The sequence below is a fragment of the Echiichthys vipera genome (assembly GCF_963691815.1).
Source record: "Echiichthys vipera genome assembly, chromosome: 5".
In the NCBI taxonomy this organism is placed as follows: domain Eukaryota; kingdom Metazoa; phylum Chordata; class Actinopteri; order Perciformes; family Trachinidae; genus Echiichthys; species Echiichthys vipera.
In genome coordinates, this window is record NC_139830.1 from 27,568,861 (window position 1) to 27,596,313 (window position 27,453).

The 27,453-nt window shown below is 40.6% G+C and overlaps 1 protein-coding gene across 1 annotated transcript; it reads left to right on the forward strand.

Moving 5' to 3' along the window:
- The first annotated feature begins 1,444 nt into the window (after nucleotides 1–1,444).
- Nucleotides 1,445–27,064, forward strand: LOC310946785 (uncharacterized protein). The gene is made up of 17 exons (XM_083913337.1): nucleotides 1,445–1,985; nucleotides 4,119–4,495; nucleotides 4,725–4,794; nucleotides 5,672–7,259; nucleotides 8,223–8,245; nucleotides 8,354–8,460; nucleotides 10,407–10,731; nucleotides 11,647–11,709; nucleotides 11,945–13,278; nucleotides 15,896–16,201; nucleotides 18,135–18,233; nucleotides 19,314–19,524; nucleotides 20,130–20,200; nucleotides 20,746–20,871; nucleotides 21,146–21,434; nucleotides 23,423–24,174; nucleotides 25,590–27,064. The coding sequence occupies exons 1-17, from the start codon at nucleotides 1,580–1,582 to the stop codon at nucleotides 25,854–25,856; spliced, it is 6,414 nt and encodes a 2,137-aa protein (XP_083769463.1). The 5' UTR covers nucleotides 1,445–1,579; the 3' UTR covers nucleotides 25,857–27,064.
- The last annotated feature ends 389 nt before the right edge of the window (nucleotides 27,065–27,453 follow it).

Below are 27,453 nucleotides of genomic sequence, written 5' to 3' on the forward strand. Positions count from 1 at the left end.
TGCGGGGTCTTGCAGGTGCTCCCCTGTGTGGAGAACCACAAAGGGAGCACACCGAATGTAAAAGGCCGATTATTTAAGGTAAAGTTTATTTGTTTTGCCTAATATCAGCTGCAGTGTCTCGAGGGGTTTCTCTTCTCCAAAAAAAAAAATCACTTCTACAAAAAAAATACTGCAAGTTTCATTTCAGTTGTGTAATGCTGTATTTGGGCATATTTAAGTAACTATATAATAAAATACTTAAACTATATAATAATAACTAAATGTTATTATTCCAAGTGAGGGGGCAGCACATTAAAGCTAGTATTCATATATTTTACTTCAGTAAAAGTAACAATACTGTAGTGTGGAAATACTTGTTACTAGTAAAAGCCCTGCATTCAAATTCTTACTTGAGTGAGTATTTGCATCAAAATACACTTAAAGTACTAAACCTTACTCATTATGCTGAAGGGCTCATTCCAGATTAATATATAACTGGATTATAATGAGTGCTGTGCTGTGTGAGTAACATTGTGTGTTACCAGTGTAGTGTGCTACTTTATAATGCTGAGTAGCTTCATCTATTATATCGTCCTTTAATAATCTACATCTGCAAAGGGAATAAAGCTGTCACACAAATGTAGTGGAGTAAAAAGTGAAATATTTGCCTCCATAATGACATACATTACTACGTCACTAATTATAATCCAGTAATTTATGTATCTGAAATGGGCCGTTCTGCATAATTACTACTTTTGGAACTTTCAATGTATTTTAGAATGAATACTTTTAATTAAAGGTTGAATATGGAGAATGAGCAGAACACCCCCATCTAGTGTCTCAAGATCGTAGTCGCAACAACAGAAAATAATTCCAGCAGTCAGGTTGCCAGGGTCGTGGCTGATTATGTCAAGTGATGAATCATACAGGGTAACGACTAATTTGGACTAGCCAGTCTTCAACTGGAAGTCTTTCTGTGAGTGCGGTGTAATCCATTAGCTCTCAACTCAAAATTATTCTTGTTTCTGTAGCAACAACAGACAACCCTGGCAACCAGCAACGCCCAACGCTATTGGCTGCTACAATGGAAACAGAACATGACAGAAAGACGTTGTCAAACCCGTAAATTATTAAAAAATATATTAATTACAGACTAAATTAAAAAAAATGTATGGAAAAGCAATAGTTTCATTATGTACCCCTCAAAAAGCCAGTGGGTGTATTCTTTTTTTTTTAAATCATGTTTAACCTTCAAGTAAGATTTAGAATACAGGACTTTTACTTGTAACAGAGTATTGTTAACACTATATTATTGTTACTTTTACTTCAAGTAAAATGTCAGATTATTTCTTCCACCACTAGCTGGGGGTTTCATTTTGAAATGCACGCGTGACACCGGAAGCAGATGTGCAGCACGGAACGTTTTAAGAAACGTACAAGCCGCCATCCAGGAGGACACGGACGATATGTGAACACGGAAGAAAGACTGCGGTGGTGTCTAAAGTCGAGCGGACGCTGATATAAGTCACTATTTACGCTTTTAAAATGCCCTGCGGACTGACGGACACAGCGGGCTGAGGTTTGACCTGACGACAGCAACATGGAGGCGAGGGTCGGCAGCGAACTGGCGTCCATCGTGCAAGTCTCCATCCAGGCCACCGTGTCTGTGTTCAGGGATGTCTGGGCGAAAGAGGCGCCAAACACGGAGTGGGACGAGGCGAAGCTCGGCGAAATCCGGGAGATAGAGAAGTGCCTGGTGGTTCAGATCCGCAAAGTGTTCACGGAGTTCTCCTCGGAGCTGTGTGAGGAGAACGAGTCTCTGCGGGCCAAAGTGGAGCAGCTGGAGGATGTGCTGCAGAGGAAAGCCGGGCAGCTGGAGCAGGAGCTGGAGGCCAGAGTGGGTCAGCTGGGCAAAGAGATGGAGCAGCTGGAGCAGGAGCTGAAGAGCTTCAGTGTGGGCGGCAACCAGGCAGAGGAAGGCCTGGTGCAGGAGGGCTCACTGACAGGTGAGAGGGCACGAGCACTCAGTCACTCAGAGTTTAAAGACAGTGTTTCCCCTACTATTATATTAGTGCATTGTGTTTTCTGAATAGCATCAGATCACAACAGGAGTCATCTAAGGACACCTTTCCTATAGAAACATCTCTATTACACGACAGCATGTCAATTCTGTCTCTACACGGTCGAGTGTTTACAGAAAACTCCGACAGCGTTGGAGATTCACTTGTTCAAAGATCGTTTGTTAAATCGTTTGGGAAGAGGCTCCACTCCTAAAGGGAAAAACGAAACTGAAACTTATCAGAGATCCATTATTATTGAGTTTGAGAGGAGGGTTCACTCCTCCAAAAAAAACCCAACTAAAACAGAATTAAACTAACTGAAATTCTTTCTTTAGTTTGTTGTGCTTGAAACCGAAAAGCTCAATATTTTTGATTTAACTTTGGACTGTTTCTGTTGGAGAACATTATTTGGACCTTTTAGACAATTATTGTAGCTCATTGTGCAATACACTGGTTTGAATTGTTAATTCTGATTCATTTGTCCATGTGGGGATTGACCTAATTACGAACCCAATCGTTAAACTGTCTGAATAAACACCGTCTGGCACGCCAACAAAAGAACATTCGGGCATGCAATTTTGTAGAAATTGTACTTTTGGAGGTTAATTTATTGTAAGGTTGACAAGCGTATTGATACTTAAATATTTTTCATGTTACAAGAGCTTTCTTCGCAATGGTATCGAAAGACATACCGAGTATTTTTTCTACTACTTTTGCATCAAAGTTTAAAATTGTTATATAGTGACAACCTTAATTCACTGTCGTTGTACACAGGGCTGCACAACAAAATGTAGTCCCTTTATGCTACACGAGAAAAACGAGAAACAAAACTTTTTTTGTGGTGGAGTACGGAGGATGAGGAAGGAAGCTGCTCTGTACTCTTGTGGACAGTGAATACTTCTGTATTGCTTGCCAGGCAGCAGCAGGGTGAACAGGCTGTTGCTGGGGTGGGTATTAATGTCATTTGATATCCTTTTAATACTTTAAGTACACTTTCCTGATTATACATATTTTTACTCAATTACCATTGTCCATGCACATTCTTCTCCACCACAGATGGAGCAGAGTTATGAGGTTTACCTTTACACAAGTGTGTGCAGACGGGGATCATTTCGTCTGACTAACACAAGCCCCACACACAAAGATCTATGATTTTCGATGATACGCAACAGAGCAGCAAATCCCCACATTTAAGAAGCTGGAACAATTTTGCCCCTCATTGTACTACACATGCTTTCAGATACAGTTCCTTTCTTTTCTGTGTGTGACAGTTAATTTGTTTCTAAATGAATCAAACATGTCTTGAAATAAACACATTACACTCCTCTGGTGGTGAACATTATAGTGCAAGTCCGGAGAAAATAGACCCCATGGTCCTTTCCGGCATGAAAACGCATCAAATAAGCCATGGAGACAGTTTGTTCATGTCTGGGGAATGCCCGGAGAAACGCGAACAGACCCAAAGGGCTAACACTGATCAGCTCGGGGCGGTGCGGTGAACGCATCCAAGACAAAAAAAATGTAGCCACTAATACTGCTCAAAATAGCACCAAACTACTGCAGTAGCATGAGAAGAGTCCTTACACGCAAAACAAAGCACCAACAACGTAGTTAGCTAACCTGGAGTTTAGAAAAAAAGACTGTCTGTGCCTTACCAGTAGGGCCACGTTGACAAGCAGTCCATACTAGTCGACTATCGGATGCACTGGAGTTCAGTTCAAGGAGGACATTTTTGAATAAACTCTGGGTTCACTAACTACGTTGTTGGTGCTTCGTTTTCTGTGTAGGGACTCTTCTCATGCTACTGCAGAGGTTTGGTGCTATTTTGAGCAGTATTAGTGGTTAAAAAATGCGGCTTTCGGCGCATTCAGCATACTGCCCCGAGCTAATCAATGTTAGCCCCTGGGTCTGTTAGCGTCTCCGAGTTTCTCCATACATTGTTGGTCAACAAAAAAAACTATCTCTGGCTTATTTGATGTCTTTTCATGCCGAAATAGACCATGGGGTCCATTTTTGCCTGACTTGCACTTTAATAACTGAAATCATGTTGATGACCTTATGTCTCACTTTATTACACAGGAGCAGCAGCGTCCTCGGGCTCCACCAGTCCGTCTACCCCTCTAGATGCTGCAGAGGAATCCCCTTCCATCCCTTCTCCGGTTTCAGCAGGAAGCACTGAAGAAGTTCCCAGCTCCACGGATGGAACTGTGACGGTCCCTAACCCTGCGGTAGCCCCGATGCTGTTTGTTGGCAGAGTCAGCTCTGCTCCCACGGTGCTGTTGCTCACCGCCGGCCAAGTCGTCCACCAGCCCCCCACGCCATCGACTGCGGCCTCTGAAACAACCGAAACAAAACAGCTCATCCTGAAACCGGCAGCCTCACCGGGGTCTACACCTCAAGACGTTCCCAGTCCGGACTCCAGCATCGCCAGTGTTGTGGACTCTGCACCGGAAAAGGTTGGGTGTTTCTGTACTGCTTTTGGTTTAACTAACTTGTCTGGAAGCAGCAGTGTGTTTAACTGTTCTGGTATACTTGTATACTTGTAAACATGTCAGCTGTATCTCAGTGGTGGTTATTTCCCACTTAAAGAGCAAAACAGGCTTTATAATTTGCGTTGGTGAATGCATGTCTGTTACACGGAAGCAAGTTTTTGAAATTGAACTCAATATTTTTTCTGCATCACAGAAATCTGTGGAAGAGGCATCTTCAGGGAGAACGAAGAGAACCAGGAGACCAACTTTAAAAATTAAAGAAGGTATGATGAGATTGCCGACCATTGCTTTCTACAGGAATAGACCATAACATTCAAGTTTGGGAAGGAGCTTTAATAGACGGAGGAGGATATAATCCTCTTGAAAAGAGTGACTGTTGAATAGAGGTGGGGGAAAATCAAATAAAATGTATTGCAATTCTCTCTTGAAAGATATTTATAATGCAGAAAAGTCAATAATCGTTTATTGTTTTCCAAGAATGGACGCAGATCAGACCAGAGCAGTGTGAGAAACTAGTGATGTTCTGTGGGCGCAGATGTGCTGAAGTCATTCAAAGCTGTGGCCTCTACACTTCCTGTTCAGTTTTTAATCCTATAGAAGAAAACATTGTTGAAATCTTCTCTTCTGTCACAGTTTGATATATATATGTATATATATGAAGATCAAAAACAAAGTATTAATACTTACATTTATTCTATATATACATATATATATATATATATATATATATATATATATACAGTATATATATATATATATATATATATATATATATATATATATATATATATATATATATATATATATATATATACAGTATATATATATATATATATACTGTATATATATATATATATATATATACAGTATATATATATATATATATATATATGCGTGTGTTCATTTATTTGTTTGCTCTGCATTTACTCCCCTCATTTAAGTTTTGTCTAAGTAAACTAAAGGACAATAAAAGTAAATTCATCTATTTATTTTATTTATGGATCATTACAAAATTGCATCATAGCCACCTGAATCGCAATTGAATTGTAAGGGGCCTACAGATTCCCATCCCTTCTACTGAAGTATAAAAATAATAGACTAATATAGACTCATTTACTAATTTCTCCCTTTTGTTTCCAGCTTCCAGTGACAACAGCATCGAAGAGCAAAAGAACAAGTCAGATGGGGTGCAGGGAAGAAAGCTGAACAGAAAAGAGTCGCGGACAGTGAAGCGGTTCTTCTGCGAGCATTGTGACGTCGGTTTTCATTGGAAAGGTGACTTGAAGAAACACATGAAGGTCCACAAGAAGCCTTTCCCTTGTGGGCAGTGCAGCAAAAGTTTTAACGCAAAGAAGTCTCTGGAAAATCACCTTCTGCGTCACGAGCAGAGTAAAGAACCCTTGCCCTTCTCCTGTCCTCAGTGTAAACGGTCGTACCGAAGAGAGCAGTCGCTACAGAATCACCTCAAGCGTCACCAGCGGTTGATACAGCCAAAGCCGTTCGCCTGCGACCAGTGTGGGAAAACGTACAGAATCCAGCAGTCTCTGGAAAACCACCTGCTCCGCCACGAGAAATGGAAGCAGATATTGAAGTGCCAGCTTTGTGACAAGACTTGCAGGACGTCTGTCCAGCTGAGATGTCACATGGCCGTTCACTCGGAAGAAAGGCCGTTCAGCTGTGCAACATGTGGGAAGGAGTTCAAGAGCAAAGACACCCTCCGCTTCCACCAGATCGTTCACTCGACCGCCAAAAAACACAAATGCCCGTTGTGTGACGAGACGTTCAAATATGCCCACTCCCTGACTGTGCATAAGAGGAAACACACAGGCATCACTCCGTTCATATGCACCGTGTGCAACAGGTCATACAGGACCGGCACTGCTCTGAAAAGACACAGCATAGTCCACACTGGGGAGAAACCGTTCACCTGCCACATATGTGGAGCGAGGTTCAGCCTGAATAGCAACCTCAAGAGGCACCTTCGCATTCACACGGGAGAGAAGCCGTTCACCTGCGAGGACTGTGGCAAAAGCTTCTCAGACAACAACAAGCTCAAGTCCCACATGCTCATCCATGGTGCCAGGAAACCGTTCATGTGTGATCTGTGCGGGAAGACCTTCCTCTTTAACTGCAGGCTGCTGATACATCAGAAGTACGTGCATGCTGCCAGGAACGAGGAAACCGACAGCACACACAGATCCGTCCAAACCAGAAGGCGGAGCAAGTTGTTGGTGAAACCATTCAGCTGCAAAATATGTCTGAGAGGTTTCAGCGCAACATCTTCCCTCAAACTTCACGAAAAAGGCCACAATGAGCACAAGGAGTTCAACTGCGTCTTATGTGGGAAGTCTTTCCATAACAAGTACTCTTTCGGCTATCATCAGAGAAGTCACGCGGGGGAGAAGCCCTTTGTGTGTGATGTGTGTGGGAAGAGATTTTTCCACGCCGGCAGTCTAAAGCAGCATGAGCGGATTCACACAGGCGAAAAACCGTACAAATGCGACCAGTGCGATAAGTCCTTTAGAACAGACGGAAACTTCTACAGACACTTGCGGATCCACACGGGGGAGAAGCAGTTTGAATGCGAGTACTGTCACAGGAAGTTCCACCAGTCGAACCAGCTCAAGTCCCACATGCAGGTCCACACGGGGGAGAAGCTCTACTCGTGCCAGCAGTGTGCCCGGGGTTTCTCTGATTCAAGGCAGCTCAAGAAGCACAGCTGTGACGGGCCATAGGTGACGTGGTGTTTCGTCCACCAGAACGGGAGAATTTCAATCTAATGATGTCGTAAACGAAACAGCGGCTTGTTGTGTTAACCTGTGTGCGGCTCATTGCCTTTGCGCTTAACTTAAAGCTTAAAACTTCATTAGTTTCATCCTAATAATGGGGTGTTTTACACCAGCTAAAAAAAAACATACGCTTGTGGATTCACAGCGGCAAATGGATGCTCGTTTGTCCTCATATTATAAACTGATGACTTTTATTTTGGCTATTGCTCCACTAAGGAGTCTTACCCCTTCTGACCTCTGGTAACTCTCACTTGTTGTTACTCTTTATGATAGCGATATGGGATTAATCCAAAAGTAATTAATACAGTAATTGTCAGCAAAAGTAGTTCAGAGTATTCACAGTGGAGGTTAGCAGCATTATTTGTGGCATTTACAGATGTATTTTTCTTTCTGCTATGAAAAACAGATACTTTTGTTTACCTTTTTTTTATTTAAAAAAATAAATTAGGGCCCTTTCGAAATCCAAAAAGTTAAACAAGTGAAATCCTAAATATAGGCATTGAGGTAAGATCATGTAAATTTTGAAGGTGATAAATGCAGCAGAGATGCCGGCTTCATGATTTCAAAACGTGTTTCAGGAGAAACGTTATTTTCAGCAGCTAAAACTCTTTCTCTTTAGTTGGGTTGTGAAGGTTGCGGTACTTTTTGAATGGCTTTTCTTTTTTTAATTTTCTTTGATTTGTATTAATTTATGCTTTGTTGATTCGTAATTATCGATAAAACGTCATTTAAGATGTAATTATTTTCAAACAAAATAGATATAAAATGTCTTTCTTATGTAGAGTTATGTGTACTGCGGCACTGTATGTATTCCCTTTTCCGTTTGTCATTGCAATTAAAGAACATTTGCAATCAAAGCAACTTGAATATGAATTTTATTTTGAAACGCGACTTTGTGCCAGTTCTGTTTCCGGAATCAATGGCTGTGACTCTCGTGCCGTTCGGTTTAGCAGAGCTGTTGTAATGAGTCGCGGGTAAACTTTGAAGGCAATAGCGTCACAAAGCTCCGTGTCAAACATGTCCGAACCTTCAGTGTTTTACTCAGAAACAAAGTCCATCGTGGAGACTGTCATTAAGACCGCGGTGGATGTCGGGAAGTCACAAGAAGGAAAGTCCTCACAGGAGCCGAGCAGACGCGAGGTGAGTCACCGCTGCGCTGTGCGTTAGCTCGTTAGTCTGCAGGAGTACACCGAGGGCACCGGAGACTGTTCAGCCGGTCAGACACACTATCCGGAGGAGACTGCGCCGACGGAAACACACGAATATGTCCAGCTGAGCGCAACAAAGATGGCTGCCTGTCGTTACAAACTAGCGTTAGCTTTGTTTGATACAATGTTAAGTTCTGAGGGGAGAAATAAAGTTCTTGGTTCCCAATAATAATAATAATGATAATAATAATAATAAACTGGACTGGCTGCGAGAGACACCCCGTTTACTTCTGTTCAAACTCAGTCCTTGATTCAGGGCTGCAGACCCGATGTCAGGATTGGGGGGGACACAAAAGTGATTTATTTATTTTGCCAGTATGCAACTCACACCATGCCACCATAAATCACAACTTGGGCTCGCCATATTATTCATAAGTACTGCACATGGAATCATTTCCTGTGCTTACCTTTCTTGTTACAGCCAACATACCACTGCTTACTTAACTGTTATATTAGTAAATCATCATTTTAGGGTCATGTAATCTCTACTCAGCCCAACCCTTCTCTCCATCTTCATCTTCTCCCAGTGTGTGGGACTACTTTATAAGTGATTCATTGATCTGGATGAATATCAAAATATGAAGCCCTTTTTTAACGGATCATCAGCGTCTGTGCAATAAACTACTCGTTTTGTAAATATTAAGATATTTTCGTCAGGCATTGTTTGTTCCACCATTTGATTCATTTCTTTTTAGATTTAAATCTAAAATGTGAAGAATGTGAAGTCTGAAACCGCAATTGTTCAATTTTGAATAATTATGGGTATTTTTATTTGTATTATCTGCTCCCAGGCCTGGATTTAAAATGTCTGCACTGGTGGAATATACATTGTAACTAAGTAACTTATATGTAAAGTACTGTACTGACTTAAGTACAACTTGAACCTATTTGTACTGTACTTGATTATTTCCTTTTTGTGTTGCTTTCTATTTTTTCTCCACTACATTTTGGAAGAATTTCACTGACTGTTAGTTAGTAGTTAGTTACGTTGCAGATTCAGGTTATTTTAATAGAAAATATAAATAAATAAAATACCAAATATTATCATGGATTAATCCAGATGTCAGGATTTATCTCAGCACTGTACATCCTGTAAACCAGATGAGATAACTCACAGTGATTTATGCATAACTCTCTTTCTAAACATCTGGAACAAACGCTCTCATCTCTGTGAAAACAATCAAATTTATCCGGTAAATCAGTTTCCTCCCATGGACAGTGGTGGGCAGTAACTAAGTTCAAACAACAGTAGTGCGTACCATTACGACAATACTGAGGTATTTGTACTAGACTTGATTAAAGTTTTACTTAATTCTTCAACCTCACATTTTAAAAGAATATTACAGGTATTTCACTTTTTATTTAACTACATTTATCTGACCAGTTACTTTATAGATACGCATTTCTCTTAAAAAACACATGATAAACTTCTAAATACAACATATTGTTAATTACCAGAGGTTCTCAACCATTTGGGTTTGCGATTAAACTTATTTTAGATGTTGATAAGTTGTTTGTACTTCCACCAAAGACATTCCCTCTCTAAACTTCTCACAAGGTCTCTTTTAAATATCTGATCAGGTCCAAAGCAGGCATTTTGACAACGTCACACACAAACCCAACCATTGCATTTGAAATTCTTAAATAATTCTATTAATGTGAGACATTAAATTAAAATCGCACTAGCTTTATTCTACTAATACTGTCTTATGGTGGAACATCATCAGTCGAAACCCTTATGAGGCAATAAATAGTGTGATTTTGGTGTATTATCCAGCCTCATACCTCCAGTTTCTATTATATTTCAGCATCAGATACGTCTATCTAATAGATCATTTATAACAAACAGTGCTGACTGCTTTATTTTAATCCCCACAGCCAGATTTTGACAGCATTGTGGAAATGTTGGCACGGGAAGCAACAAGAAATATCAGCGCCGTTTTCTCCCAACTGTCCTCAATGGTGCACAACGAAAACAAGACTCTGAAGGCCAGAGTGAGACAGCTGGAGAGCCAACTGAAGACCACGACTGAAAACTTTGAAAATGCCAGAATGTGGAGAGAAAATGTCCTGAACGGCTGCCCGGTCCTGTTTGAAAGCGGGTTGATCTACACCTTGAAGCCTTTTGGGAAGTTAAAAGTAAAGACAGAGGGAGTGACAGAAACAGCACCTGCTGCTGGGCTGGAGAGTGGACATGATGCTGGTAAGTTTCCATTAAAGGAAAAATCCACTACAAAATACTAACTCTACGCTCATTGTAAATCATTTGGGGGAAATGGGGTGTTACAAGCAAAATGGATAGTAGATACGGCACATGAGAGGAAGTGGGTTCCTCAAAACTCAACATTTCAACTCACCATCACAAAAGAACTTCTGGAATATATTCAATATTTCACAGTAACGGTGTACAAAATATGCCCTGTTTGGCTAAAATCCCACTTCTGTACATGCAGTACTTCCTGTCACCAGATTCAGGTACATTAGGTTGCTGGTTAACTTTTGAATAAATACACTTTATGATTACGAACAGATGCAGAAAAGTGTGTCAAATATGGTCCAATCGCACCAAGTTCAGGCAATAAATCATCTTTTAAAGGAATTTTAAGAAATGTCTTTTATTTTATTAAAAGAAACAGCAAATACAAAAAAAGAAAAATATATCATTGAGCAAGTCCCATATGCTATTTCAAGATAATAATAATAATAATAATAATAAAGGACAAAATACACACAGTATATCAATAATGACAGCAAAAACATTCTCAAAACACTCTTTCAGCAGCTGGATGAAATGTTACTTTGAACTTTATAAAATCCATTAGAGAGCTGTCTTTGAATTAAATATATTTTTGCATAAGGAAGGAACACAGTTTAATTTGGGATAATCTGATAGAAAACAATAAGGCTATAGGCGCATCAAGAGCATTAGGATTCACAGCACCAGAAAATAAGATTTCCATCTACTTTCAGATGAAATATGACCCAGACAGCATTTTATTATTATTATTATTACCATTATTATTGTTATTATTACTGGGAACAGAACATTTACAGTTTTTCAGTTAACAAACTGACTAATGTGTCTTTGTGTAATTCATTGTGTTCATTTTTTGTTAAGACGGTGGCGAGGCAACAAAAAAGTTGAATTCTGCAGCTGAGTCCTCACCGGCCACTAGACAAGGTGAGATTTCAGATGGGTACTGTGGATGTAATCCACATTAATACACAGGGAATAAGACAAATAGTAAATACATTTGTATAAATGAAAATGCAATGATGTGTGGGACTGTTGACTCTTAGTCTTAACTAATTTATACTAATTGATGAGAAGTTCATTAAATAAATATATTATTTTCCCTTTACCATCTTCTTTTGTGTGATAACTTTTATCCGTTCCTCTCCTGTCTGCTCTGCAGATGATTGCACCACAACGGACACAGCAGAATTGGAAAACACTGACAGTCAAAACACACAGGAAGCAGAAGTCAGGAAGACAGCGAAGATCTTTGTTTGTGATGTCTGTAACAAGAGTTTCAACCGGCAGTTTCATCTGAGGAAGCACATGGACACTCACGAAGAACAGAGGACTTTCGCCTGTGACCAGTGTCCCAGAAAATTCAGGAATACGCCGACTTTTGAGAAGCACCTGCTGCGACACGAGGAGAGGAAGTACGATACCTTCAAGTGCCAGCTCTGCGACAAGACGTTCAAAACAAAAATGCTCCTGAAGTCTCACCAGCTTGTACATACAGACACAAGGCCGCATGTCTGCTCCAGCTGTGGAAAGGCCTTCAAAACTAAAGCCAACCTGCGGGCTCACCAGCTCATACACACTGTTGAAAAGCCGCACAAGTGCTCTGAGTGTGGGCAGGGCTTCAGGTACGCGTTCGCACTGCTGTGCCATAAAAACATACATACTGGTGGACACCCTTACAAATGCACGGTGTGCGGCAAAACTTTTACAAAGAGGAATTCGCTCAGGGCGCACCAGTCAGTCCACAAAGGGAAGGTGTTTACATGTGAGACGTGTGGAGCGGGCTTCACCCTGCAACAGAACCTGAGGAGACACATTCGTATTCACACTGGTGAAAAACCGTTCAAATGTAAAGTGTGCGGAAAGAGTTTCATTCAGGACAATAAGCTGAAAGCCCACATGCTTCTTCACGGTGCCTCCAAGTCTTTCATGTGTGACCTGTGTGGAAAGACTTTTCTTTACAACTGCCAGCTGCAGAGACACCAGAGAGTGACTCATGATGAAAAACACGGGCAGGTCAACAGACAACGAACTCGAGAGCCAGGTAACCGAAGAGTTATCTATCGACTGGACAGAACGACAATAGATGTGACGCCGTTCAGCTGCAAGACCTGCCGCAAGAGCTTTGACACGGCAGCTTCACTGAAAAGACACGAGCTCATTCACACAGGTCAGATGCAATACAACTGTGACATATGCGGAAAGTCTTTTTTCTACAAAGCATCCTACGACTACCATCAACGGGTCCACTCGGGAGAGCGTCCGTTCGGTTGTGACGTGTGCGGAAAGAGGTTCATCATCCATCAGGCTCTCAAGGCCCACAAACTGCAGCACTCTGGAGAGAAACCACATAAATGCGAGCAGTGCGGAAAGGCATTCAGGATCTACACAAACTACCTCAGACACTTGCGGGTCCACACCGGGGAGAAGCCCTACGAGTGTGAAGTTTGTGGAGTGAGGTTCAGGCAGCTCGGGCATGTGAAGTTTCACATGCAGGTCCACACGGGAGAGAGACCGTATTCCTGCAGCAGCTGTGGACTCGGATTTTCAGATTCGAGGCTGCTCAAGAAACACAACTGCGCTGAAAAATGACAGTGAGAGAACACACTCACTACGTCCTTAAACTGAGCAATAATAATGACAATACAGCAGCTATTTCTCAGTCCTGAAATGTTCTGGGGATCTATCTGAAAAAATACACTTAGGAAGTGTCACGTACCTTTAACTAGAACCATAACAGGGACTACGTAGAGCCAAGACTAAACCACCAAACACAGCACTGTACATCCACACAGATAACTAGGGTTGCACCGATCCACTATTAAGAACAGGTATTGATAAATAAGCTCGATCGGGTATCGGATTATATACCAGATCCATGGACAAATCCATTATGATCATTTGTGACTCGTGCTACGTCACACAGGAGCAGCAACATCAACATGGAGCAAACAAAGACTCAGTTGTATGCAGGTATTTCACCTAGTTCGGCTGCTCTGTTTTATTCTGAATTCCTGTTCAAATTATAATGTGTTCTCAACACTGATTTTCTTCTATTATTAGTTACCAAAAATGACAATTAGCATGGATGCTAACTTAACATTGAAAATGCCATAGACGGGCTAGCATGATTAGAATCTAGCCCAGTTCATGTTTTTCCACATGTTTTTTCCCATGAACCAGTTTTAACTAAGTTTCACCAGTCGACATGTTACAGATATAGCTGGTTACTTAAAGTCATGCGTTCCTTAAGGTACAAAAGGTAAAACCACAACTTCGACAAACAGTGCTGCACCTACAAAATCCTGCACATTGTTGTTTAAGATCCTGTTATCAGGTTCAGCAGCTATATTTTATTTTGAAATTTCTGTTTGCACTAAATATTTACAAATAAGTGTCATTACTGTTTGTTATTTAAGTAACTTTATTCTCAGGTTCAGCTGCTCCATTTAATTTTAAGAAGTTTAAGCTGGTGCACAATTGTTTATTTAATAACAAATGAATAAATAAATTACAATTCAGTAAATTTGTATCTATGTGTTCATTTGTTACATTTTATTTTACAAAGTTAGGAAAGTAATGTTTTAGGCATGCCTAGTCTCTTCCACATGGTGAGGTGTACAGTTTATTAAGGGCGTACTCACACTGTCCTTCTGCACCGCGACCCGGGCTTTAGGGTACTTGTCCCCCCTCCCTCTCCCCCTGCGCCCCAGCCCCGTTTGTACTCACACTGCCAGGGCCGGCCAATGCTTCTTGCTGTCCATACGACATCACGCCGTAACACGTCACACGCATTGATCGCGTGTGTGTGGCTTTGTTTACAAATCTTTCCATAGACCTCAGAGTTTTTGTGCGTCTTGTCGACTGTTTTTGAATATTTTCATCCGACCAAATCTGCAGTAAACACTCTACCTCCGCATCCGTCTTTCTATTTTCTATGTCCGAACAGGCGCACATACGCTACCGCCGTAGTGCTCGTGCCGTGGACGGCCCGCTGTCGGCTGTTATGCGCGGAACGGGTGCACTCACACTGCTTAAAGGTACTAGGCTTTAGCTGAAAAACTGGTTTTGGCCCGGGACAGAAAGACAGTGTGAGTGCGCCCTAATTCAACAATGGGATCGGATCGTATCAGGTATCTACCGAGCCCTGATATTTTATTTTCTTCATAAATTTGCCGAGAGCATATTCGCACTGAAGAATGTGGAGTTGTAGTCTCTTAACTGTGACCAATAGAAAGTGATTGGCGTGGTCAAGTTTAGGCTCCTATTTACTTTGAAAGTAATTGCCTTTGTTTTATTTGTTTTCCCGATTACGTGTTTCGCTTTGGTGCAGTTTCCCTTTTTGACAACTGGAGGATAGTAAAGGACTATGTATTACTCAGAAATAACATTTCCATGGTGTAAGTACTGTAACTACACCAATACCATTACTTCAAACAATACTTAGAATACCCTTATTGATCTCTCTAAAGATTAGTAATTAGTTTCTCTAATATACCATCTGAAGAATATAGAATTGTACTATTTAACCGTGACTACTAAAGAACATTTCATGTTCACTTCCGCTAATTCATGTTGTTCATTCATTCATCTTGTGTAGGCTACTGTTATTGACAAGTAACAGCATCTTTAGTTGAGTAGCCTACAGCTTTTGGCTAATCTGATCCCGCCTCATACAGCTGTGCCTTTGTGGGAGGCAGTGGTGGAATGTAGCAGAGTACATTTACAAATACTGCATTTGTAAATGTATTCAATGTAATTTAATTGGCAACACATTTTTATTAGCATTCAGTCATATTGAGATGTATTTTTCAAATGTTTTATTGTTCCACTTATACAAATGTGAAGAAAAACAGCAAGTTGTTCTCTAATGATTTTCAGGGTTGGACTATTTTTTTTTACAATAATATTAATCTTATGACATAATAATATAGCAGTCACAGGGGACATTTTTGCTCTTTCAATAATTTAACTCCATTAAGCCGATTATACTTAGTTTTTACTTAAGTTACATTCTCAATGCAAGACTTATGCTTGTAACTAGTTCCACTGTGTGGTATTTGAATTTCCTCCACCAATACCGCGTGCTTTTATTTTGAAAGTCATGAACTAGGAAGAAGAAGATGCGATCCGTGTTGTGAGTGGCACGAGTTTTTGTCATCACCATAACGACACTATTACTGCAGCAGAGGTTATTTGTGTGATTACAAATCACTGGAGCCGAAACCTAACTTATATGTTACACAGTAACATGTCCGATCTGGAGGCGCAGGTCGGCTCCATTTTGGAGACGATGGTGAAGACGACGGTAACAGAGATGACCAAAGTTCTCGGCGGCTCCGCACAAACATATCCAGAAGTGTTGACTTGTAACGGTAACGTTCTGGCTGAAAACGCACACGGGTCCTCGGAGGAGAAGGTGGGTTAAACTCTCGGTTACGTGACTGTGTGTGTGTGTGTGTGTGTGAGAGAGAGAGAGAGAGAGAGAGAGCCGTCGGTTGTGTCGGTGTCGCGGCTGCCTCCTGCCTCTAAACAACGAGCCGATCATAGAAATAGAAAAGATAGCTAACCGTTAGTTAGCGTTCAACGGCTAAACTTCAGCAACAACTGAATACGACAGCTATGCTGGGCGGAGCGCATATATCGGCTACGTTAAATTCAAACATTTAACCCTAATTTACCAAGAAGAGTCCATCTTTGAACGCCATTTTGAGTTGGACCCGGGCGTATCTATCTGCTGTATGTCTAGAAGCGCCTCAGCCACAGGTTTCACTCAGCGTGGCCGTCACCTACCAGCATAAGTCCGTTTGATATCCACAATTAAAACCATTCTGCGTTCAAACCATTTCATTGGATTATGGCAAACCACTTGTGCAACATAAAGACTAATATTCATCATGTATCACAAAGCTTGTTTTTGAATAATATATTTTAATTTTATTTTTTTACAAAAATTAAAGAGCAACTTGCAGGTTAGAGACCACTGTTAATCAATGTGTAGGAAAATTATGTATAAACTACAATTCGAACAAATTATACATAAATAGACATTATAACGACATCTGGAGTCGTTTTTGTTGAGAAATTTTACTTCATCAAAAAACGATCGACCGGATGTGACGTAGGAGAAGGGAGTCGATCAATTATAACCATATAACAATACTAGTCTAATCCATTATGCTTCTACTAAGCTTCCTTAAGCATAATGGATTTAAGTTTAGTAAAAGATCCTAGGAAATATATCATTAAAAAACAAGCCTTGTGATACATAAGGGAATATTGGTCTCTATGTTGCAGGAGTTGTTTGATATGATTCAATGAAATGGTTTAAATGAATAATAATTTTTTATTCCTTATATCAAATGAATGTTAAATACCAAATTGACTTAATACTGGTCCATCACCTGCAGGACCATGACCCGGGCATCAGTGGTTCATTCACAATCATAGCTACTGAGATCACTTTGGACCGGTGTCTCATAGGAATTCAGCCATGACAGTATAGCTTAATATAGGGTATATAGTTAGCTCGTATCAAAAGTCCTGCATTCAAAATCTGATAAAAGAAGCACACAAAAAAGTGCCAATTATGCAGAATGTGTATTTTTTTATATATATATTATTAGATTATAATTATTCATGCATTGATAATTGATTACAATGTTCATCACTTTAATGTTGCAGCTGATGAAGGTGTTTCTAATTGAAACTATTTTGTACACTGCTGAGTAGCTTGTGAATTTAGGTCCTTGAATCAATAAAGTCTCATCAATGTACACTTTTTTAAATTATATTTTGTATTATAAATCTCTTTGTTTACAGTAGCATATTTGCCTCTGAATTGCAGTGGATTAGAAGTATAAAGTAGTGGAATAGGAAAATACTCAAGTAAAGTATTAGTACCTCAAATTGAAATGGTGCAAGTACAATACCTGAGTAAGTGTACTATAAACAGGAACAAGATCGTCATAATTTAATTTTGATTTGTCCTTGGGATCATATCCTTTTTCTAAAATGGCTAAAATGTTTTAGGTTTCTCCTTGCTCCAACACATCTGATTCTAAGGATTTTCAAACCACTGACAAACTGCGTGATAACATAAGCACATCATTAGTCTCAGGTGTGTTGGAGCAGGGAGAAACCTAAAACATGCAGGGCAGTGGCCCTCCAGGAGCGGAATTTGACGCCCCTATTCTAAAATGAATCACAGGATTTGTAACCTCTTGCCCTTTTTTAGAATCCTCCTTGACTTATTGTAACAATCAGTTAACTTTCCACCCTTTATTATGACACTTGGCAAGTAATGACCCAGTGTTTATCAGCCTCTAACAGATCTGTTTTGTTCCCATCAGGTGATCCAGCTCAGCGTCTTCATGACATCTCTGGCTCGAGAAGCCGTGGAGAAGATCTGCCAGCTTTTCCAAGATTGTTCCTCCCTGCTGCAGTTAGAAGTACGTCACTTCACTGTGTTGGTATATTTGTGTTGAAGTCATACTGGCAAAATCAGTTTCAGTCTTATCAGGATGTACAAAGGATGTCATTATATCAGGATCTTATTTCAGCATAGTTTTCTTGATGCTGAAGTTAGTGTCTGCTGTGATGCATTGATGGAACTTATATTTTCCTACTACGATCCAGATGTCCTAGGGCAAAGACTATTACTTTTATTATCTCTTCACTACTCATCATTTGATCTGTAACACATAAAAAAACAGGGAACATTTTCATCACACTATCCCAAAGTCCTTCAAATTGCTTATTTCTTACATCCAAACAGTCTAAAAGCCAAATACTTCACTGTAATGTAAATTATGATATTGGAGAAGCTAGAACAATTACATTTGTGGAATTTTTACTTGCAGAAGTTTTAGATTCTAGATTAAGTTTCTGTTGATTGACTCATTGATTAACTGTGTAATTGTTCCACAGTCCTGACCAACATTGATTCAGAATTTTCCAGATACCAAGAATAAATACTCTGAGCAAGGCGTCCTTCCATGAATGGCCACTTGAGACTGGCTCCATAAGTGAGTCAATCCCCATAGAGCCCCATGTTAAAATGACTATACAGCAGAAATAAACATGTTTACAGACTGGTACAAAATGCAGTTTTGGTCTCTAGTGCTAATTTCCCTGTTCATGATAAACTGTACAGGGGTCAATTTTAATAAAACTCACCGGTTTAAATTATATTAAGCCTTAAAGTTCTGCATAATTAAAGGTATGGTCGCTTTGAGTGACAGGTGGCTGCCATCACAGGCGGAGAGCAAAGACTGTTGGCTTCATTCTGCCCAGCCGGAGCCGTCCACATAGAGCTTCACATCAGTGCATCAGAAACCTCTCGGTGATGTCCATGTTTTATACTGACTGTGGTTGGAATGGAAGGGGAGAAATGGCACACTCCTTTGCCTTCTAACATTCAAAATGTCTATAATGTTTTGACAATACAACATTTCTGGTTAGAGATGATTCAACTTTCCTCGCAACGTCCATTTGTCATGATTTCTATTTAAGAAAGTGTGTCTTTGTAGGTGACACAGGGTGCGGAAAAGATTGAGGAGCTGAGGAAGAGACTGGAGGTGACAGAGATGGAGCTGCAGCTGGTGCTGGAGGGCAGCGAAGGCCAGATGCAAGTGGAGGAGCTGACGGGGGAAAGTAGAGGAGAGAAGGAGGGCAGCGAGTTTATGGCCAAGGAAGGAGGGACTGTCCAGAGCCAGCACTCTGGGAGGAAGAGCCACAGAGGTGATGAGATTAGCTTCTCACTGTGTTTTCTTCATTAAACATCGAGTGGGAAACTGCAACATTAAGGTCATGGACACATTAATGCATTTATAATTAGAATACATACAACTCTAAAACGGGTCATTCCATAAAATAATTACTTTTACTTTTGGTACTTTAAGTATATTTTGATGCTAACACCTTTTTACTTTTAGTAAAGTAGGATTTGATGTATGAGTATTTTTACACCGGTATTACTACTTGAAGTAAAATGTCTTCTTCCACCACTGTACAAATGTAAGGAACAGTATAACTATATTAACTTGGATTAATAGGCCTATAGATCCGTCTGTAATTGTCTTTTGTCTTTTCTTGCCACTGAGCTTTGTAGGGCAGGGTGGGAATGATGCATTTGAGTTTTCACATATCTATAAGATAATATAACACTGCACTTCGACAGCAACTAATTTATTAGATAATTTCTCTTTTGTTACAACAAGCACTAATTGTATTGGTGCTGGAGCAGTTTGCTTTTGAAGAGTTCCTAAAACGCATTAAGAAAGTGACACAGTAGTGGCAGAAATTGACACGAAATTATTCATAAACAACTTTCTGAATTTTTACAGTTGTGGCTAGCAGCGATGCAGGAGTGAAGAGATCGCCTATAATTCACCTGTGGAAAGTGAGAACTTATGAGGTAAAATCCTTCTTCTTCTGTAGATGCTCTGATATCCTTTATTGACGTTTAACTGGGTTTTCTATTGCTCTCGACCCCGACGGGGACAAGAGGTTGAAGATGAATGGATGAATGAATCTCTTTCCCTCTTCTGTTCCTCACCATGTTCAGACTTTTGAATCAGGGTGATGGGTTTCTTTTTCTTAAAAAAAGAAGAAAGGACATTCAGCATCAAACATAGTCCTATACATGAGTCAAATATTATGCATACATCATCCTGGAATGTCCCATTTTAAGTTTTTAAGAAAGAAGATTTGTAAAAAATAAAGTCCGGCCTCATTATATACTGCAGCATTAACATTTCAGGTGTGTTAGAGCAGAGAGAAACCTAAAACATGCAGGACAGTTGCTCTCCAGGACCGGAATTGCCTACCCCTGCCCTAGTGGGAACTAAGGTGCCTGGATCAAAGCACAGAAAACAGAATTATGTGGACAGCGATGACCATATCTTTGTATTTTCAGTTGTTTTGACTCTTAAACATGTCCGTATTCTCTCCTCCTCTCAGGACAGTGTCCAACCTGTGCTAATAAAGGAGGAAGAACTAGAGGCGTTTGCCGACCAGGCATCCTCTGAATCCAGTCAGATCAGAGATGACATGGGCCAGGACGATAATGACGACCCAGACTACCAGGTTGGTTTCACAAATAGCAAATTATTTTTAATTTTTTTGTGCCTGTTTGTGTCCTCTTTTTATTACATAAATAATTCCACGTACATACATATTTGGTCCATCTGTTCATAATTAAGAATGGTGTTTTAAATTATCTCTGTGTTAATGTGACTGGTGGCCGGTTTGTGTTAAGCATGTGATGAAATCCACATTCTGGCCTGCATATGCACCAAAATAGAGAAAAGGAACAGTTAAGAGGAAATGAATAAACAATTTGTGGATTTTCTTCTGCTAGATGGAGCCAGATGAGCCAGATGAGCCAGATGACGGTGACCCGGGATTCACTACCAGACCTAAACATGTTGTAAAACCAAAATCCCATCGAGGTCGAGCAAAGAAGGAGGGACAGAATCAGCAGCATCTGAGCTGCCGACACTGCAACAAAACCTTCTCCAAGCTGCTGCAGCTCAAAGCCCACCAGGCCGTCCACGGGGCAAACGCAGAGAAGCCCTTCAAATGCTCTCATTGTGGCAGAGGCTTTTCATTCCAGCGAAGCCTGAGTGCACACATGCTGCTTCACACAGGTGAGTGTTGTAATACAGTACGGGGGGCAGTACAGACTCCACGAGAAGCTGCCAAACCAACAGCCCTGATAGCGCCTTCAAAGTTGATATGGTGTGAGTAGGAAACATAGGTACACATTCAGCAGACAGTGGGGCATTAGTATTAATTTGGGGATGTTTTGCTAAGCTACTGATAAATGTCAGTCCAATATTCACTCATACTCGTTCCACTTTCTTTCTAGTCGCTAGCCTTGTCTGTCGGCCGTTTGGTGCTGGACAGGAAGTGTGTGAATAAAGATTGATGAAAGAGATTAGGATCAATCATAGAGTAAAGTGTCTTTAAGCTAAAACATGGAGGTAAAAGAGGCGGTTCGTTGATGGTGTGAGCTCCATGTGGGCGCATTCATTCAGAAGTGTGAATGATGCCTCTTCGGTCACATTGCAGGACGGCCTACTCAGCTGTAAGTGTGACTATCCTAATCCTCATTCACTGACTCTTTCCACAACCTCTGTGCCTGTAGCTTTGTGTATTTTGACAGTTTTCGTATTTTAAAACATTATTTTGAAAGTGTTTCCCATGTCACAGAAACCACAGAGTGAATCCTGTGTTTTGGATGTTGTTATCAGACTGTGTTTGTTCCACTGCACGTATCCGGTTCTCTTGAGCATTGCCATGGATGCCTGAAAAAGGGAGCCCCAGCGACCGTGGATGAATAATAACCTTATTTTTAGGTCCTTAAAATGCACCAGAATTTTGCAGTATATATTGCTAAAGATATTCCTGTTGTTTCTTTGTAACATCTGCTGCTGCTATTGACAAGCCGAAGTGGCTTTAAACACATCACACATTTCATTTCTTATGAATTCTTCACAGTGAAAGTCCCCTGTTTTTTTTGTTATTTAAAAGCTTTTATCATGAAATGTCAGGGAATGTTGGGTCTTCATCAGCAGTAACTAAACACTCCTGGCTCCTATCCAGCTGAAAGCGAACATTAAAAGTTAGCTTATGAGAGCTAAAAACAACAACTGAAATTCACACACAACACAACAATAACAAAAACGAGTTTTCATTCAAATATGCAGACTATTTATATGGAAATGTGAATTCTGCAGGTGTTTATTTGCAAATTGGGCAGGGGAGTGAGATCAGATCACAAGTGGTCACCGAAGAGACACATTCTTGTCTCCACATGTTGATTATTGTAACTCCCTCCTCACCGGTCTACCACAGAAACTCATTCACCGTCTACAAACCATCCAGAACACCACCGCCAGAATCATCACCCACACTAAGTCCTCAGATCAATTACACCAGTCCTCATGCAACTCCACTGGCTCCCTGTCCAACATTGTATACATTACAAGCTCCTTCAGCTAACATTCAAAGCTCTCCATAACCAGGCCCCCCAAAATCTCTCTAACTACACCGTTTCTATCCCATCCCGTTCACTCCGTTTCTCATCTGCCGCCCTGCTTTCCACCCCTTCATTTTCACTCACCTCAATGGGTGCTCTGGTTTTTAGCTATTCAGAACCCAGACTCTGGAACTCACTCCAGCTACACACACACGCACTTTGGACTCCATTGACACCTTCAAGTCCTACCTGAAAACACACCATTTTAAATTGTCCTACTCCCTATAATACTCTGTCCCCCAGGTTTATCCTCCTTATCCATTTATCTAGCCACACTGTATTTTCTTTGTATATGTTAATGTATTTATATGTGATATTGTATTTCATATCTGTTTTTGTTAACATGTAAGGTGACCTTGGGTGTTAAGAAAGGTGCCAACAAATAAAATGTATTGTTTACATTATAATGCTCAGTGGTCCACTTGCGATCTTATCACTCTGGACGGATGTTAACACCAGGTGAAAACAGGCCCTGTGTGTGTCAGTGAAAGAGATCCCATTCACATTACATCCAGTCTTTTGATTCATGTTCACACTACCTTTGAGTATGCCATGTTCTGTCTCTCTTACAATACTCATTGCTTCCATATACAGGTGAGAGACCACACACATGTGATGTTTGTGGGAAGGGTTTCACCCTGAAGCAGCTGCTGAGGAACCACCAGCGTCTCCACGAAGAAGTCCGGCCGTTTTGCTGTGAACAGTGCGGAAAGAGCTTCTACCGAGCCCACGGCCTGAAAATGCATCAGAAGGTCCACACGGGAGAGCGGTCCTATAACTGCCAGCACTGCAACAAAAGTTTCACAATACAAGGTAACCTGCAGCGCCACCTGCGCATACACACGGGGGAAAAGCCATACAAGTGCGAGACCTGCGGCAAAAGCTTTAATCAAGCTGACACTCTGAAAGGCCATCAGCGGATACACACTGGGGAGCGTCCCTTCAGCTGCGAGACCTGCGGGAAATGTTTCATCCAGAAGAGTGCCTTAAAGATGCACCAGAAGACTCACTCAGGCGAGAACTCGCTGGCTTGCGTCACCTGTGTAGTGTGCGGCGCGGCGATGGCCTGTGTCAACTCGCTCCGCCAACACCTCCAGACGCATACGTCAACTATACCGTGTTCGTGTGTGCTCTGCGGCCGGCGGCTCAGCTCCATCACCGTCCTGCGCTCGCACCAGAAGCACCACACGGTGGACAGGCCTCACTGCTGCGGGCTCTGCGGGAAGAGTTTCAACTCGTCCAGTTACCTGAAGATTCACCTGAAGGCACACAGCGGGGAGAAGCCCTTCACCTGCGACATCTGCGGCCGCATGTTTACGCAGCACAGCAGCCTTAAATCACATCAGGTAGGTTTGCATGAAGTGTTGTTTTTGTAATGGAAAGATTCAACAGTTCACCCCTGTCATTGTTTGACATAAAAACAGAAATGCGTTGCTGGTTTGTAGCAACATCCATGTTTAAGCAGCTCAAAAAAGGATGGGACTCCTAAAAATGAGCATCAGGCGATAAAGAATTTCTAAAAGACCTCTATTTTAATAGCTTTTTAAATTATGGCTGCATTGTTATGGTAAAACAGCATCTACTTGGTGCCTACAGTGTCTTTATTCCAATGGGCTTCATGTCAGAACAACATACTCTCTCATATGACCGCCTCTCATATTAGTCCGATTTGCTTTCCAACAACGTTATTTATTCATGTTCAACTATTCCCTCTTTGTGTGTGTCACATTACAGCTCTGCTCAGATTACACGTCGTTGACAGCTCTGCAACCTATATTTTGTTATTGTTTTGGATCCTATGAAACCACTCTAATGACACTGATAAAATGTTTTTTTGGCCTATTTCTGAGAGCAGCACATGAAGCTTTATCGTGTGAAACTCTATTTGTGAGTTATTCTCCAGTAGTATTACAGTACCTGCTCTGGCCACCAGTAGTCTCTGTCATTGGTGCACCTCTATATATGAGGCAATTCTTGGTCTGCTCCCATACTGCTACTACTACTACTACTATGTCTTTATCACCCCAAAAAGTGCCAGACAATCATCTTTGCGTTCTCAGGACTTCTTTATGCTGTCTTTCCCAAATACCTGTACAGAAATTGGAAAAAGGCCATTTGTGTATTTGGCTCAGCTCTGCATAGGATGTGTTTCAAACTGACTTGAAACGCAATGCATTAATCTATTTCAATGCTTTTAAATCCAAAATGAAAGGATACGAAGCAGATGCCTTAAGATGTAACGTTTTTAATTTAACTGGCTATAAAACTTGCTCAAAATTCCTCTTTAAAAAATGTGCTTGGTTTTTAGTTCCCTTTTTAACACTGTCTCTGGTTTTGTGTCTTCTGTAACTGTAACACTGTCTGTATTTGTGCTGCTGCCTGTCTTGGTCAGGTCTGCCTTAAAAAACAGATTCTTAATGTCAATAGGATTCTCCTGGTCAAATTAAGTATATTTTTATTAGAATAATGTTTTAAATTTGGAAAGATGTTTATGAATGAAACTCTCCCACAAGAGTGGATGAACATGCATGTCCTCATGAACAGGTGATTTGACAGATTTACGGGCAGTTTAGAAAGGGAATCTGACTTGAACACTTCTATGAGCAAAAGTCACAGGCAAAGAGTATGAGAAGTTTAGGGGTAGGTTTAGTTTCTTGCATGAGACCCAGCTTGATGTAAACCTTTATACCAAACTTGATAATTCAATCCTACATCTGAAAATTTCACTTACATTTTTTTCTTGTAACCTCCCTGTCCAAAGGTTGTCCACACAGGAGAGAAACCGTTCAGCTGCAACACGTGCGGTAAATGTTTTAGCAACACAGGAAACCTGAACAGACACCAGCGTATCCACACTGGGGAGAAGCCTTTCAGCTGCGAGACGTGCGGCCGCAGCTTCAACCAGGGCAACAGCCTGAAAGCCCATGAGCAGATACACACTGGGGAGAAACAGTTTATGTGCGACAAGTGTGGGAAGAGTTTCTCCTACCTGAGGAACCTGAAGGACCACAAGTGTTTCTACATCTGAAGCAAAACCCTGATGAGACGCCTGCCCTGGTGACAGAGCGGATGGCGTCGACTTCCCTGTTGAGGAATAAATGGGTGAATAGATGGTAAAAAGGACTTTGCTTTGTGAGTGATTTTGGTGAATATGAAGTTGGGTTCCTCAGATTTGATTTGTCTCACTGCTAAACTATCCTCAAGGAAAGTGGTGGGGATAGATGCAGTGTGGAGTTCGGTTTAGTGGACAAATGCATTAATAACATTTAGTTGAAGTTAAAAAAAGGTGAGCACATTCTTTATATTTTAAATTTAAGGCTTTTCCTGACTTGGGGTGAGTGACGTAAGTATGACAATTTACATAAGGTACAGAGTTAGAAAGAAGTGCTGATAAATGTATGAAGACAGTCAGAATTAAGGCAGTTGGTGTTTTTAAGAAGTATGTCACCCTCAATTGAAAACGCAGAGACCGAAAAGACAAAATGCAGCATTTATCTGTGAATAATGGACAATTTATATTTCCAAACCAGCATCACTGGAGGAATCTGCATGTACTCTTTGCCTTTTAATTCTTTGTCTGAATATATTTGTACACCAAAGGACTGAAATAAAATCAGCCCGTATGATTTGAGGCTGGGTACTAACAAAAACGTGTTAAACTTAACACCACAAGAAGAACAGCCACCTCAACTGTGTAGGCTTCTAAACAAAACTTAAAGTGTCTCTTTTAACTGAAATTTCTTCGTAATCAGTGTGGCAAAGTCAATTAGCGTTCCGTTGTCCCGCACCCTAAAATACTTTGAGATGGTCTTTAAAAAGTCTTGCAACGGTATTGAAATGAACTTAAGGATTCCTGCATATACCCTTTAAACATACAGCGATATAATACCATTACCATCTATGCTTCAAATGATACCGTGATATACATTTTAGACCATACCGTACAGCCCTACTTTCAGAGATATCAAAAACAATCTTAGCAGCCACACTGCACAGGACTTCACAGTATTCTGCTGACAGATGTTGAATCATATCCCTGATCTAAGCTGTGTGTAATATAATGTTCAACACTTCAGATTATGCTATATAGAGCAATGAGTGTTTGGAAACGAAGTTGCCTTGTGTGCATTAGAAGAGCCGATGTGCTGATAGAACAGAACCAAAACCGTTATTTTGTAAGAACATTTCATCTGTAACTTCTTTTGTTGAATGTATTTGTTATATCTCATTTTTGTGACCGTGAGTTGATAAACATTGAACTTTAAACCTTTTGTGTTATTTTATTGACTTTCATTGGAAAAAGCTTAAAATGTTATGGTGGGGCAAAGGTTAAGCTGTACTGTGTCCTTGTGCTACCAAAGCATATATGCTAATATTCACATTAAATCACTTATTCCTACATTTTATTGTCAACTAATTAAGTTTACAGTTTTACAAGACCTCTATTAATCTCATTTGTTTCTGTAATACTGTTTTTTGCCACACAAGACTGAAGACATGAGAGTAATGTTATACAGTGGAGATCAAAATTAGAAAACAAGTAATTAATACTTGATTTATTCTGAAATACTGTTATTTTTTATTGTTTAAAATTTGATAGAATACCTACTGTGGATAAACCACTG

Bases quoted from the DNA above. Each gene is read 5' to 3' on its own strand.
- LOC310946785 (XM_083913337.1), top strand. From the start codon at position 1,580: ATGGAGGCGAGGGTCGGCAGCGAACTGGCGTCCATCGTGCAAGTCTCC. The intron at 8,461-10,406 runs GTGAGTCACCGC...TAATCCCCACAG, and splicing joins AGGAGCCGAGCAGACGCGAG to CCAGATTTTGACAGCATTGT. The intron at 11,710-11,944 runs GTGAGATTTCAG...TCTGCTCTGCAG, and splicing joins CTCACCGGCCACTAGACAAG to ATGATTGCACCACAACGGAC.